This window comes from Anguilla anguilla, chromosome 13 (genome assembly GCF_013347855.1).
Source record: "Anguilla anguilla isolate fAngAng1 chromosome 13, fAngAng1.pri, whole genome shotgun sequence".
Classification (NCBI taxonomy): Eukaryota; Metazoa; Chordata; class Actinopteri; order Anguilliformes; family Anguillidae; genus Anguilla; species Anguilla anguilla.
In genome coordinates this window covers 22,640,142-22,653,995 of record NC_049213.1, presented here as the reverse complement: position 1 = coordinate 22,653,995, position 13,854 = coordinate 22,640,142, and the positions used below count along the sequence as shown (strand labels likewise).

The window sequence follows — 13,854 nt, the reverse complement described above, 5'->3', positions numbered from 1 at the left end:
GCCCACACACCTGCCAATCACCCCAGGGCTCCGCCTACAAACACCCCAATCACCCCAGGGCTCCGCCCACACACCCGCCAATCACCCCAGGACTCCACCCACACACCCGCCAATCACCCCAGGGCTCCACCCCAGCGCCTTTCCTCCTCTGCCCGCATGTCCTCCATGCAGTCTTCATGTGATTAACCTGATCACAAAGAGCATGCTCACTCTACAACTCAACAGTTACAATACCCACGCCCTCTCGTGAAAACTGGGCAATCGGACAACGCATTAAAAAACGCTTTGGTTTTGCACACAAAAAAGAGCGGCTTGTGCATTTCTGCAAGCATGTGTGGTATATTAATTAATATTAATTAATCAGTGTTGGGGATTAATTAAATTAATTCGCACTCTTAGGGTCCCCACCCTTCACAATGACATAAGCTGGCCAAAGGCAGTTAGGTCTTGTGGTATTTGAATCCGTTCCAAATGACCAGCTTTTTACTGTAAGATATCCCAGACTGCTGGCTGTGAACTGAACTCTCCAGCTTCAGCCCACATATGCAGTTATAATCCACACGAACTGCATGGATGCATTGAGAAAATGACAGAACAGCTTATTTTTGGAAGGCAGAAAGAGAAACCTCTGGCTTCTACCTCTAACTTACCAAAAGCTCTCTCCCCACACTGAGAACCGGTTCAAGTGCAACATACTGCACATCCAAACGGCATTTTTTCTGCACTACACACACATTATTCAGCCAAGCGTCTGGGGTTCAAACACACGCTTTAAGTTCATGGCCTTTGAGGAGATGTAGCAGCAAGCGGTCTGTCCAGCACACAGAGCGCGCTCCAGCACCGATGAGCTCTCTCAGCTAAAGGAAGGGGAGAAACACCAGAGAGCAAACGGCGGCGAGGCTGAGCAGAATCCTGATTTCTGTAATTACACAGCCTTTCCCACAGCTTCCCGCTCCGAGCTGACATCTTCCTCCGCGTTCGATGGCCAGCCTGCTGCCAGAGCCTGCAATTACATCCGTGTGGTGAGAGGAAGCGATTAGAAACCTGTCTGCCCGCCTTGTCCTCAAAGTGACTCAGAGGGAAGTGCAAGTTTGTTTTTAAAAATTGAGGGGTGGAGGACATCAGGCCCGAAGGTTCATGCGCCGTGTGTGTGTGTGTGTGTGTGTGTGTGTGTGCGCATGTGAATGTAGTGTGTAGTATGTGTGTAGTGTGTTGCGTGTGTGTGTTTGTGTGGTGTGTGTGCGTGTGTTCCAACTGCCAGATGTATCCCCCTGCCTTAGTCTCTCGCACACACACACCTTCCTATTGCTCAATAATTACTCAATGAATATTTTTTCCACAGCGCTTTCATTATGGCTACTTCCTGGCTGAAAACGCTACACCATCGCCACATTAAAGAGACGCAGCAGAGAGGGTGAGCGCCACCCTGCAGCTGATTCGAGGGCCAGCATTGTTCCTTAAAACCCACACCATCCATCCATGGCACTGGGCTATCTGCAGCAATGTGCTCAACATCCCTCAATCTCAAGTTCACTACAAGAGCGTAACAGAAGAGATCCGAGTATGGCAAGGGTCTGCCTTTGAAAAGCAATCAAAGGAAGAAAAAACAAACATAAAAGTGGACATGCACAAATTATGTTTTCAAAGTCACTTATAAACTGACTGGGAAACCAGCAAGACCTGAAGCAGCAACTTTGGGAGAATGGAAAGACATTCAGACAAGACGGGTAAAGAACTGAAACATCACAGTGATTTAGATAAAAAGCAAAACACACAGCTTTGTGCTGCTTTTCAGTCAGAGGACACCCAGAGAACACAGCCCGGTGGACTGATAGATAAATAAACCCTACAGTACGGCGTGCGTGTGTAAACGCAGCGGCCATGACGGCTCTCTCCTGCAGAGCTACTGTAGTCAGCGGCTAGCCCGGCTGGCAGAAATCCACCGCCTGCGGTGAGGAGCCCGGTCGTCCGGCTCAGAGCTGCTGAGCTGCACTGCCCGTCAGAGCTGGGCCGATGCCCACAATACCACAGGGCATAAAAAACTCCAGAGCATCCACGCCATTAGTGCCCCATTTTTAGTGTGTGCATTAATAAGCGCTCATTTAAACAGCATGTCCTCCTGAAGCACTGACACAGTTTACCAACATGACGCTGCGATACACAGAGCAAACGCCTCCGGGGGATGAAACCACTGTTAATACACACTGCTGTTAATACACACTGCTGTTAATACACCGGGTGATCATACCGGAGAGCCGATTAGGCAGGGGGAGAGAAAACGAAGGCCCAAGAATCGTTTGCCAAAAACATGAGGCAACGCCAGTGCGCCAGTATGTTGACGTTATACATTATAAGGGGAAACCTGAGGACTTAAATGAGGTAATCTGATGACACGGCCAAGGAAGGCAACGCTTCAAGGCACCGTGTGCACTTCATCATCCTGCTCAGTCTGCTCAACAACAAAACAGACGTTTTTAGAAGTACATTTTTGACTTTCATCGCCTGTCAGGAAATGTCCTGCACCGTTACGTTTTTGTCCTGCGCCCCTCAGGGATACACGGAGTCACACATTTTTCATTTAAAATTATTTAGCATTTTAATTAAAAGCATAAAATATGTGGGCCAGTCCATCACATCACACCAAACAAGCAGTGAAACAATATAGGAGGTTAGCTAGCTGAAGTTGCAATAGAACCGTTCTCGCTAGCTAGCGGTCTGGGGAAATGGGCTGAGCTATAAAGGAATGCAGGCAGCCTCAGTACATAACAGAGTGGAGCGTTAGCCTACACCTGAGTGAACTCCATCAGGCAATGCAAGGAAAAACCTGTTTGCTGTAGGGAACGAAACCTGAAGCAACGCGTCACCGGTGAGTCCCAAAACTGCAGTGTGGCGACAAACAAGCGCGTCACTGACCACATTCTGCCTAAAGCCCGCTGCACCGCTGCCAGAGGAAAGCACCTCCTCAAATATTTATAACACAGGCAACGCAAGCGGAGTGAGTTACCAACAGTCGGCAGAACCGCAAATGAGTTCACATGCCAGCATTTTGCTGTGCCTGCCATTAAAACGCAGTGCCTTTTTCAGTGATGGCGCGGGTGTGAAAACGAGAGCAGCGACCGACCCTTCGGCCCGTGGTAAGGGGACGCAAATTCCTGCCGCCTATTTTCAGCCCTGACGTCACAGCTCTCACTCTGCTGGAAAATGCAGAGCAGTGAAGGGCAGCTGCTGGGTTCAGACCCCTCTCTGTCTGAACAGAAGGCAGTGAGGGGGTGGAGCCACGCTACTGCCAAATCAGCCCCTCTGCCCCACCTGTCTGCCCAAAGGTAGGCTAAAGACCAAAGAGGAGGTCAGGGCTCTGTACCCTCTAGAGACCCTGTCCCTGAAATTCAACAGCTCACGTGCCACCAAAACTCAAGACCACCTTAATGCCGGCGATTTAACGCACAGTGAATTATCACCACAGCCTGTTGTACGAAAACGTCTCGAAAAATCTTTTCAGTTTCCTGGCCTGGGACACAGAAACATGGTCTCACACGGCACAGAGCAGGACGCTGACAGACTCCTGGACCTCTGGAATTCAGGAAACAACTGAAAATATTTCAAACAACATTTCCACATTTCAAAAAAAAATACAACACCAAGCATAAACATTCAGCCAACTCCCAACATGGTCATGCTGCAAATTAAAAAGTAGCCAACCAAGCAAATAAACTGCAAGGACATTTTGTTTGCAGCTGAACAACGCAATCTCACTTTCACACTGAATTTCAGCGGCCACAGGCCACATTAATCAGCAGTGGGACTTAAGGCGGCAGTGTACTTGATAAGACGGGGAACTTGGCTGAAATAGAACCACAGCCAAAAACAGGGCCGCATAAAAACGTACTCATTAAAAAAACTACTCACTTTGGCATTTAACTGTCCATTCAGCAACAATAGGGAGGGGGTGCAGATTCAGATTCTGTGGTTGTGGTTACCACGGGAAACACAGAAGCGACAACTTTGCCACACCAAACACAGAAAACAGTGGCTGCGGTGAAGGGGTAGGAGTAGAAACTTTGACAGATGGAAGTTCACAGTTGCTTTAGTTTATTTAGCACTGCATAAAAGAAAAGAAAATGGTTTTGCACGTGCATAATCAGACGAGGAGACAGGACCGAGAGTCTGCGTAGCCACTGCAGAGTATCATTTTCTCCACAAACGAATCGTTTTACGTCATTTCGTTTGTACGAACTAGCCAAAGCTAGTTTCCACAGCAAGTACACTGCACGCTTTAGCCTAAATATACTGTCGAAAAAGTCAACTGCCCCATTAGTCATTTTCAGCCACAATAAAATTTAAAAGCTGTACAGTTTGTGTCAACAGTGAGCGACAGATCATGCACTGAACCACTCATAACTGAGTTTGTTCAATGTGAGGTCTAACGACTAACAAATAGGCTATCACTGGATAAAGGAACCGCTAAGTGGCCTACCCTTAAGCCAGAACCAGAATAACGGATTCTGAAATTGCTTTTTTTCGTCTGAGGATTCAGTCTAAAGGCAAGAGCTACCTGGTGAGTGAGCCCAGCATGCTTTAGACCTAAAAAAAAAAAACAGATGTTCCAAACAGAGCTGACTATTCTTCATCACCTCCTGAACACGTTCACATTTTCAAAACAAAAATAAAGGACAGAGCCAACAATTCAGGGCTGGAGGGTACCCTGGCCGCAGTTTTGGGAGAGCAATTCAACCAAAATGCGGTAAACTGAGCTGTAACGCTGAGCCAGGTCCCACACACTGCACTGAAAACAGGAGGGAATTAGTGTCAGCATCCACCCCACAGACACAGGATGTTCCCCGCACTGCAGTAAAATCACAGGCTTTATTTTTATTTTTATTATCCAGTGCCGTTTGGATTAGACACAGGGAATAATTGCTTACTGCACTGAACGCGGATCACCAAAACACACTCAAGACTGGGGAAGCGCGGGTGGCATCAGGGCAGCAGTGATTAACGACTCCCACCCGCGCTTTACCATGATGCACTGGGAGCTCGTCTGGGCACTGGGACTTACCAGGCAAACGGACGGGGGAAAAGTAGGGGGACTTTACAAGACAAAAAGTTGAAAGATTTCAGGGGTGCTCAGCTCAGAACTCCAATTAAGACTAAAGAACATCCATATGAGAAAGGAAAGGGAGCACTATTGACTATTAATTGCATTAAGAAATTTTATTTCATGCGATAAACATCTTCAAACAAACACAATTTCTTCATGCAATTGACAGGTCTGAATAATGGGATTTCCGAGTCCACAGGAGAGCACAGAGAACACACTTCACTGCAGACAGACAGTCCGTCTCAGGGGTGCACAAGTCTCATCCTGGATCACCAGTGTGTGCTTGATGATTTTTGCACCAATTACCCTGTAGGCTGTTTCTGAACCACTGAACATCTCAATACTGGTTTACCTCTATATCAGACTGCAGTAAAACATTTCCATGAACAACACGTTTTAAAAAAAGAAATCCCAGGTCAAGGAATGGCTGAGCCAATTAAATACTTAAGCAGAAGTCAGCACAATCATTACCACATGCCTCTGATCTGCCAATCAGAGCCAACCCTTTCCCCAAGTCTCTGACATCTCACAGAAACCAACTTCACTCCACGCAAAGCACACCTGTATAGCTAGTCCCTTTCACTTTCATTTTTATCTGTAAAAACATTACACTTCAGTCCCAGGGAATGACATTTCCCTGAGACTGAAATAGTGGGTCAGAGTGAACTGAAACTCTACACACGCTACGCCAGAGAGGAGCAGCCTGCCACAGAAGCCAGTGTAGAGAACACAAGGGGGATGAAGATGAATTATGGACACAGACACAGAGGCATACCCTGATGCAGTAGAGATTCCTGCCGTATGGTTTCTGCGGCAGCCCCCCCACCCCCACCCCCACCCCCAACATGATGTCATCCCACTTCAAATGCAGCACATGCTGGTCTCAGATGGTGAAGTGCAGACCGCGCGGAGCGTGGTTTATGGAACGCGTGAAAAGCTGGCTCTCAGACCAGCTCTTCAGCATGGCAGCAGCAAGGCTCTAATGAGCCGGAATTCTTCACTGATCAGCAACAGACCCTGAGAGGCCTGGAATGTTCTCTCCGGACGGCGCTGCCGTGACGCTGGCCTCTGTCGGACCTGGGAGCGCAGGACCCGAGTGAGGCGGGCGGGCGGGCGGCGGGGCCGCGGTGGTCCCAAGCTGGTGATGCGGGCCAGGGGGGTCTTGGCTGGCCCAGGCTGTGTGACTCAGCCTTGGCAGCAGAGGCCAAGTCTTCCCTCTGAGGTCCCCTTTTAATGCAGTCCCTGAATAACCCAGGGAGTCCCCAGGAGGTCTGTCCATTTATCCCGCTCTGTGACCCAGCATGCCAGCTGCACAGAGCCCAGCGACGGCCAGTTACACCTGTGACCCAGCACGTGAGCTGCACAGAGCCCAGCACCTCCCAGTTACACCTGTGACCCAGCACGCAAGCAGCACAGAGCCCAGCGACGGCCAGTTACACCTGTGACCCAGCACGTGAGCTGCACAGAGCCCAGCACCTCCCAGTTACACCTGTGACCCAGCACGCGAGCAGCACAGAGCCCAGCGACGGCCAGTTACACCTGTGACCCAGCACGTGAGCTGCACAGAGCCCAGCGACGGCCAGTTACACCTGTGACCCAGCACGTGAGCTGCACAGAGCCCAGCGACGGCCAGTTACACCTGTGACCCAGCACGTGAGCTGCACAGAGCCCAGCACCTCCCAGTTACACCTGTGACCCAGCACCTCACTACGAAAACCACGCGCAGTTTCAAACAAAATGACACTCCAAACAGGAATTTTTCCTGATTTTGAGGCACACTATCCTTGTTTGTGTGTAGGTTACTGAAAACATTGTTTCTGACAGAGAAGTAGAGCAGCTCAATATGTGACCTGCAAAAGAGGACTACCGTCAATGTTTTAGTCATTCAAGACCATCATCTGGATGGACCCCAGAGGTCAATGCCAGGCGCAACAAGACCAGGTTAAAACCTATTATATGGCTGGACCTAACACACGTGATCCGGCCGACCAATGGTGTGACTTCATCACTCAGTCACTCAGTCACAGACATTCGCGTCTGTAGGGCTGGCCCCACTGTTGCGGTCCAACCAAAAAAAAAACTAAGAAATAAATAAATATGCATACATTTCTAAATAATCAGTAAAAGATTTCCTAAAGAATTAGAGGACTCATAACATCAATTCAAAAGACACCTTAAAGGAACACCCCAAAAGATTACTGTAGTTCATTCGTGGAGAAAGTAAGAGCGATCCCTTTTACTCCTAGTCTTAGGAAAAAATGCACTACTTCACAAAGCAGTGCCAAACCAAACAAAGCAGGGGCATTAAACATGCTGGCACAGCACAGTCCTAATCCTCCTTAAGGCTTCACATGGAAGAGCGTCAGACGTCAAACGAATGAGCGTTCTGCTACTGGACTGACAGGTGAGGGAGACGCTGTCTGGTGGCTTCAGAAATCAGGACTGTAGAGAGTACGGAGCAGAGCAGATTCATCTACCCACCCCACACCCTGGTGACAGTACGAAGCACGAAAACAGAAAAGAAAATTGCATATTGAAAATTGCAGATTGAAAGCGTTGTTTGATTGACACCCTGCGGATGACACTCAAAGACGCTCTAGGGAGAAACGGAAGCCGACCCGCGTGTCACGATGGCAGGTCAGGAAGAAAAGTGACGAGCGTTGAGAACAGCGCCGTAGTACACGGGGGGAAGAGGACGAACGTCTTTCTGAAGCGCGAGGGCGGCTCTGGGAATTCACCGCGGCGCACGCACGCGCCGCTGCAGCCTCGCCTTTCCCCGTCTCCACTCCGCCCGGACGTCCAGAGCGCCCGCCGTTCGCCCGTGCCACACCAGCGCTCCTGTTCCAATGCAAACGGCCTTGACCAAATATTAAATATTGCACAACGCACTGCATGAAGGTCACTTAGCTCCATGGGCTTGCTATTTTTCTCTTGAGTCTTAAAACCAACCGTGCGTTTTTTACCATTTGCTAGCAGGTGTTAATGAATATCGTGACGTTTGGCTAACCATTAATGGCTTCCTAATTGGTAATGTATGACAGGTTTAGCGAATAGCCTACACGATTGTAAGTTTCACAAGCTAAAATCTAAGCCCAAGCATAACTACCCACAAGTGTTCATGAGTGTTTTCTTATGAGACTGACAGGCTCGGTGTAGGGCAAGGTAGCCTGTGCAGCCAAATCACTACTTGACACCACCAGAATACTGCCGCCACCGACTAGCAATGCAGAATCTTTACAAAAACACTGTGTCAAGTGTAAGCACTGCACAGATCTGTGTATTTGTGTTGAACAGTAGGTCTGGACCTCCCTCATGTGACATCTGCATCAAATGACCTTTTTGGGGGAAGGGGGGCAGGTCTGTGGTGTGCGCACAAAGCATGACAAACGGTGAGAGGGCGAGGCAAAAGCAAGAGACTAAAAAAATCAAAGTAAAAGTTTCCTTTGTGCAAAGACTGCTATTCTCTGGTTACTTCTACAGTGCGTGAGTCACGGAGGGCCCCACCTATCAGGGATAAAGCCACTTTTCAGCCCACCCCCTTACTTACATTCTTCTAGCAAACCCAACAATTCCAGAATATTTTTCAACACCGAGCCCAGTTCTGCGCAACTGGTGCTATTTTGTAAATCTGAGCAGATGAATTATTTTTCAGGATTAAAGAAGCCAAATTCAAGGGATACCTGGACAGCGCCTAACATTGGAAAGTTGAACATATTTAAAACAGTTATTCACAGTGCCAGCACTCATCCACATGACTACCTGTCAGCCCTTTCACAGACTTCACGATAACTTACAGAGCGCCTGTACTGTCACTCCTGACAGGAGGGCTATGAAGCTGAGCAGTAATCAGAGCACAGTGCAGGGGATGAGGTGCTGCTTAAAGTAGGCGGTGGGAAGTAGAACTTTTTGAGCAAAAAGACGCAATGAGAACAACTGAAGAACAAAAACACACAGTGTTGTGTGTTCTCACGGTGCAGTGTGCAAAGGCCTCCAGGGAGAACTTTTAGAAAAGTTCTTTCTTGTTCTCCGACCTCCCGCTCTCAGCTATTGGTCCAAATATCACATGGTTGGTTACGTCACGGTTGAGAGTTCAGAGGGCAGACTTCAACCTTCTTTTCCGGTTCATTCATTGCCAGTACTGTACTGCGGTAGAGGGCAAACGTACCATCTCCTTCGTCTTTTTTTTTTCTTTTGCATAGTTCGGTAAACTAAAGCCACTTTGAACTCCTCTATCTGTCTCTGTCGCATTTGTGCTTCCATCACCGCCGCCATTGTTGTTTTGTGTTGTGATCTTGCATAGCCCTTCTCTTTATACATCCATGGCATAGCCGCGAGACGGAGGTCTGGGCGAGATTCCAGCCCCGGTTAATAGCTGCCTCATAATTATTCTGCGCCCCCCAGCAGCGTGGAGTGACATTAAGCGGTGTGGTGTTCTCACTGAGTATACCGACAACGGTGTTCGTGGACATGTTCACTGGTGGTTCTCAATCCTGAAGTTCTTTCTTCTTACTGAGTATACCTCCAGCTTAAGCCTGCCACCAGTGGGTTGAAGAACACTGTGTGCAGGCTACTACACAGGACCTCTGGGTCTCTGCTTTCAGCACATCTTCCTTATTGAAAACTGCGCCAAAAACCAAAACAAAACACCGATTCCCAGAATACACTGGTCATTAAGCAAAGGATAATGAGACTACATAACAGGCACTGGCTATTTACCCCCAAACATTTAAGATTGTGTAAATATTACTTAATAAGTCTGCCTCTACCTCATGTTCCCTCAAACCAATAAATGCACCGTATATCATGTCTGAAATGACCTTACTGACAGAAGAAATCTTCAAACATGTTGCAACACTGGGCTTTACATAACAGCCAAAGAGAGAGAGAGCTTATTAGTGAACCAGGAATAGCCCTTAAAGAGACTGAAAGACAGTACTTTCCAGCTAAGGACTTCTTAATTTACCTCTATTTTTAAAGTTGGACTTTTGCCATTTGCACAATTTAAAACACTGGAGAGAAATGCATGCATTGGAAAAGCATCTCATTCAACCTGATAAAACCAATCAGCAAAGGACAATATAAATATATATTACGATGGCAAATATCTGCAAAGAGAATAACATACAGCACAAATGCAGAGAACCTGACACGACTGAGACCACCCGTATAACTTTCAAGCAGGCCTTCAAGGAGGAGCAAATATACCAAAAAAGTAGATTAAAAATTTTTAAAGCGTCCAAACTTCCACAGATCTTATAAAAATACCCACTTGCATGTTATCCTGGTCCAGGTTTGTCCAGGCAAGCTATTACCACCTGGGACAATTCCCATTCCTACCAATCAATCAATCAATCAAACTTTATTTATAAAGCACATTTCCGACAGTGGGTGGAACTCAATGTGCAACAGTTAAATGTGGGGGGTTAAAAGAAGCCACATTCTCCTGTCTGAGTCACCCACAACTTGCAAGTCAGTTACCATAAAGGTACAAGACCTGGGGCACAGGAGTGTGAAAACCTAAAATTTGAAGAAAATCAAATGAAGATCAAAGATAATTTGTTGCATAAGTGGATAAGACTGTGGGAAAGTGCATGACACCTGGAATAGCCTACCTCGGATTAAAACAGATTAGCCGAGTGCCACAGAGCCTGCACTAGTAAATAAATGTCTTAGCAACTACAACCCCTGCCTATAGTGAGGAACCGTGCAAGAACATCAATAAGGACCACAGGAGATGTCTTTCCACTCTCAGACACAACGAACATGCAGCAATATCCAGAAAACGAATACATCAGGGAAAAAAGAAAAACGTAATTCACATAGGCTACTATTTGACAAACCTTTCAGATAAGTATAAAGGCAACAAACAAGTTCATATTAACCCCAACTCGACCAAAAAGTTCAATGCCTTAAAATTATCATCTGTAAATTTGAGAGGTAGCCTATTTGATCCTACATTGTGCGACCGCATTTTGCCTCGTTTATTTGGTTTACAAAAAAAGGTTTTAACGAACTTACCACTGATCAAGGACATGCAATAAAACTATTGCCCAGGATGAGTGAGGAAAACAGCCGGCATTTTCCAAATATACAGCATGGCGAAATTAGCAAATAAATATGACAACCAACTCCACGGCATTCCTCCAACCGGATTCAATCACACGGTCAAGAAAGCATCACCTCGAAAACCCACGATGCCGGTTTTTACGTAATCCGCAAAGCAGCTATAAATAATTGACGTCTGTGTACACGAGCACCGTATGGGAGCTAAGCAATGTGCGGGTGAGCAACAGCCAGCGGAGCGGGCTCTTGTTAAAAAAAGGGAGGGAGTGAATCTTATTTGACAGTCTATAAACAGATATCCTACCAGCTGCTCTTAAAAAAAATCAGAGCTCCATAACAAAGATTTAACGGTCTTTCATAGTGACCTCCGGGTCATGTCCTACACAGTCAATAGGGTCGGTGCGACGCTACTGCAAGCCCCAAGCGTACTTTCATAATACAAATGTATGCAAAGAAAAAGGCGGAGCACGAGGACCACCACCTGCTGCAGGGATACTGTGCAGCAGAAATGCGGTTCCTCGTAAGCTACTAGGATGGCTACACGTTTTCCATTTTAGGAGGGCGTTTTACTCACTGGGCTACCCATTTTTTCTGCCACATACAAATACGTTTGTTCTTTAGTAAGCTAGAAAGTTACTGACATCCACCGAAAACCTTGTCTAGAGCTCACGATCATGACACGTACCAAGTCGTACTGATCGCCCAGTTCCTTGATCTCTTACGGCCTGGTATATTTCCACCAAGTCGTCCAATTTCTCAGATATACAACTCGCCTTGTTAAACATGGTTTCAAGCGACTCATCGAAAACTGGCCAGCTAATAAAATAGCAAGCTAACGTGATTAGTCTGGAAGCGGCCAGGCACCTTTCCAAGACCCAAAACGTGATGACGTTCCACATTCTTCCTACGATCCATCATAACATCTCCGAGGTATGGTTCATCGTGTACAAACAAGCAATCACACATTTCACAAACGTACGCGGACCAGTAAGACTTGTTTTGCGTGCATATCTGGTTGAGATTTTGCTGAAACCTACCTTGCCCGTCTTGTGATCGAACCAGACGAGAGCATGATTCCTTGACAACACCTTGCAGTCGAACGTTGCGTTGTTCTGGGCTGGGCGACAACGAGCCACAGAGCGCCCGATCTTGACTGGTTCGTCCAGGTAGACATGGCGTTCCTGAAAGGGGTGCGAGTTCGGGCGGCAGGTAAAAACGGCCAGCGCTGAAGGCATTGATGAAAGCTTGGGAGTGTTACTCCAACCTGAGACGAAAGACAGGGTTTCTTGATCCAGACTGGCAAAGTTTTCAATTTCCTTTATTAGCCAATTAGGTGTGACGGCTAGCTAGCATTTAACTTCGCCTTTTATTAATGATATCCCACCGCCTTTGGAAAAAAATCAGACTACAAAAAACAAACATTTGACACAAATAATTGTTTCACTAGCTAGCTACATAACGTCCAACAAACGTCAAATCCTCCATGTGCAGGTCATTAATCCGTCCAGGAAGGTCTCCATATTGTCACAAAAAAAGCAGCGGTGGTCAAGTGGGTACACAATTCCATAAAGAGGTGGAAGCTACCTTGCTACGGTTTACCTCACAGGTAGAACGCTAATAAGCTACTAGTTAGCTAACCATAGGAGACTTACTCTGAACTGCAGTTTAGCTAACGTTAGAGGACCCCCAAAAATAGCCAGTAAAGTAGTGCGAAATTAAAGCGTCTCAGTTCAATACACCAAGACACTTAATTTCCTAACGTTAATATTCTGTAAAAAATAAATATTTTAGTTAATAAGCTAACTATAGCTACCTGTTTTTGGTTGATGACCGCATCCCCCCATTGAGCTAGCTCGGGCTAGCTCTTCACTTGGCCCAGCTCACCCTTGCTGTAGTTAAAGCTATAGCTAGCTAGCTGCTACCTTGCTAAGACATCCGCAATCCGTCAACATTAATTACACGCGTTCACCTAGCCACATATTATGCTGTCAAAATTTATATCAACAAATCGTCCTCCCTCCAAAATACCCCACAGAATAGCCAAGTGGCTAAAGAATATATATTTTTGTAAACGTTTCTATCTCCTGCAAAAGCAAAAACGCAAAGCTAGCTACCACTCCCCACGCCGAAGCTAGACTGCTGGCTAGCTAGGTGGCTAGTTGGTTTCAGCACATTCGTCCTTTGCACAAAATATCATTTTCCTTGGGCACAATTATTGAAAGAATCACTGATAAGTTCTAGACAACGCGTTCTGCATGTTTTAGAATAAATTCCGTAAGTGTGAGGAACGTAATGTCAGCCCCGTTGGGCCTATTCACAAGTTCGGTTTAAAATCCTTCCCTCTCTCGCTCGCTCACGGAGGCAGTGAACGTAGTTGCAGTCTGGCAGGACTGTCGTGAACTTTCTGACCTGAAAATCAAAACAAATCCCCTCCTTTTTAGCAAGTAGACACGGAAAACCAAGACACTTGCTTGCAGCCACACACAATGTCTCTTCCAAATATTCTGTAACCGATCCTGCCTTAAGCCATGGGTTGTCTTGCAGATGGACGATTCAGCCAATTCACAATCGAGACGACCGGCGATGAGCTACTGCCCACCACGGTAAGACTGAGGACAAATTCGAACAACTTGTCCTCCTCCGCAAGTAACGGCCGCCATACTGGAAATGAAATGCACTCAAACCGGGCTGCG

At 46.9% G+C, this 13,854-nt stretch overlaps 1 protein-coding gene across 13 annotated transcripts in view; it reads right to left on the bottom strand.

Moving 5' to 3' along the window:
* The window catches only part of slmapa (sarcolemma associated protein a), a 70,004-nt gene extending 56,150 nt beyond the window's left edge, over window positions 1-13,854 (bottom strand). For 5 of the 13 annotated variants that reach the window (XM_035386772.1, XM_035386778.1, XM_035386774.1 and 2 more), the window contains exon 1: window positions 12,199-13,854. In XM_035386772.1, coding sequence (XP_035242663.1) covers window positions 12,199-12,396 — 198 coding nt within the window. In that variant the 5' untranslated portion in view covers window positions 12,397-13,854. The remainder of the gene's footprint in view (window positions 1-12,198) is intronic. The other 8 variants (XM_035386773.1, XM_035386775.1, XM_035386777.1 and 5 more) reach the window with 4 other exon arrangements.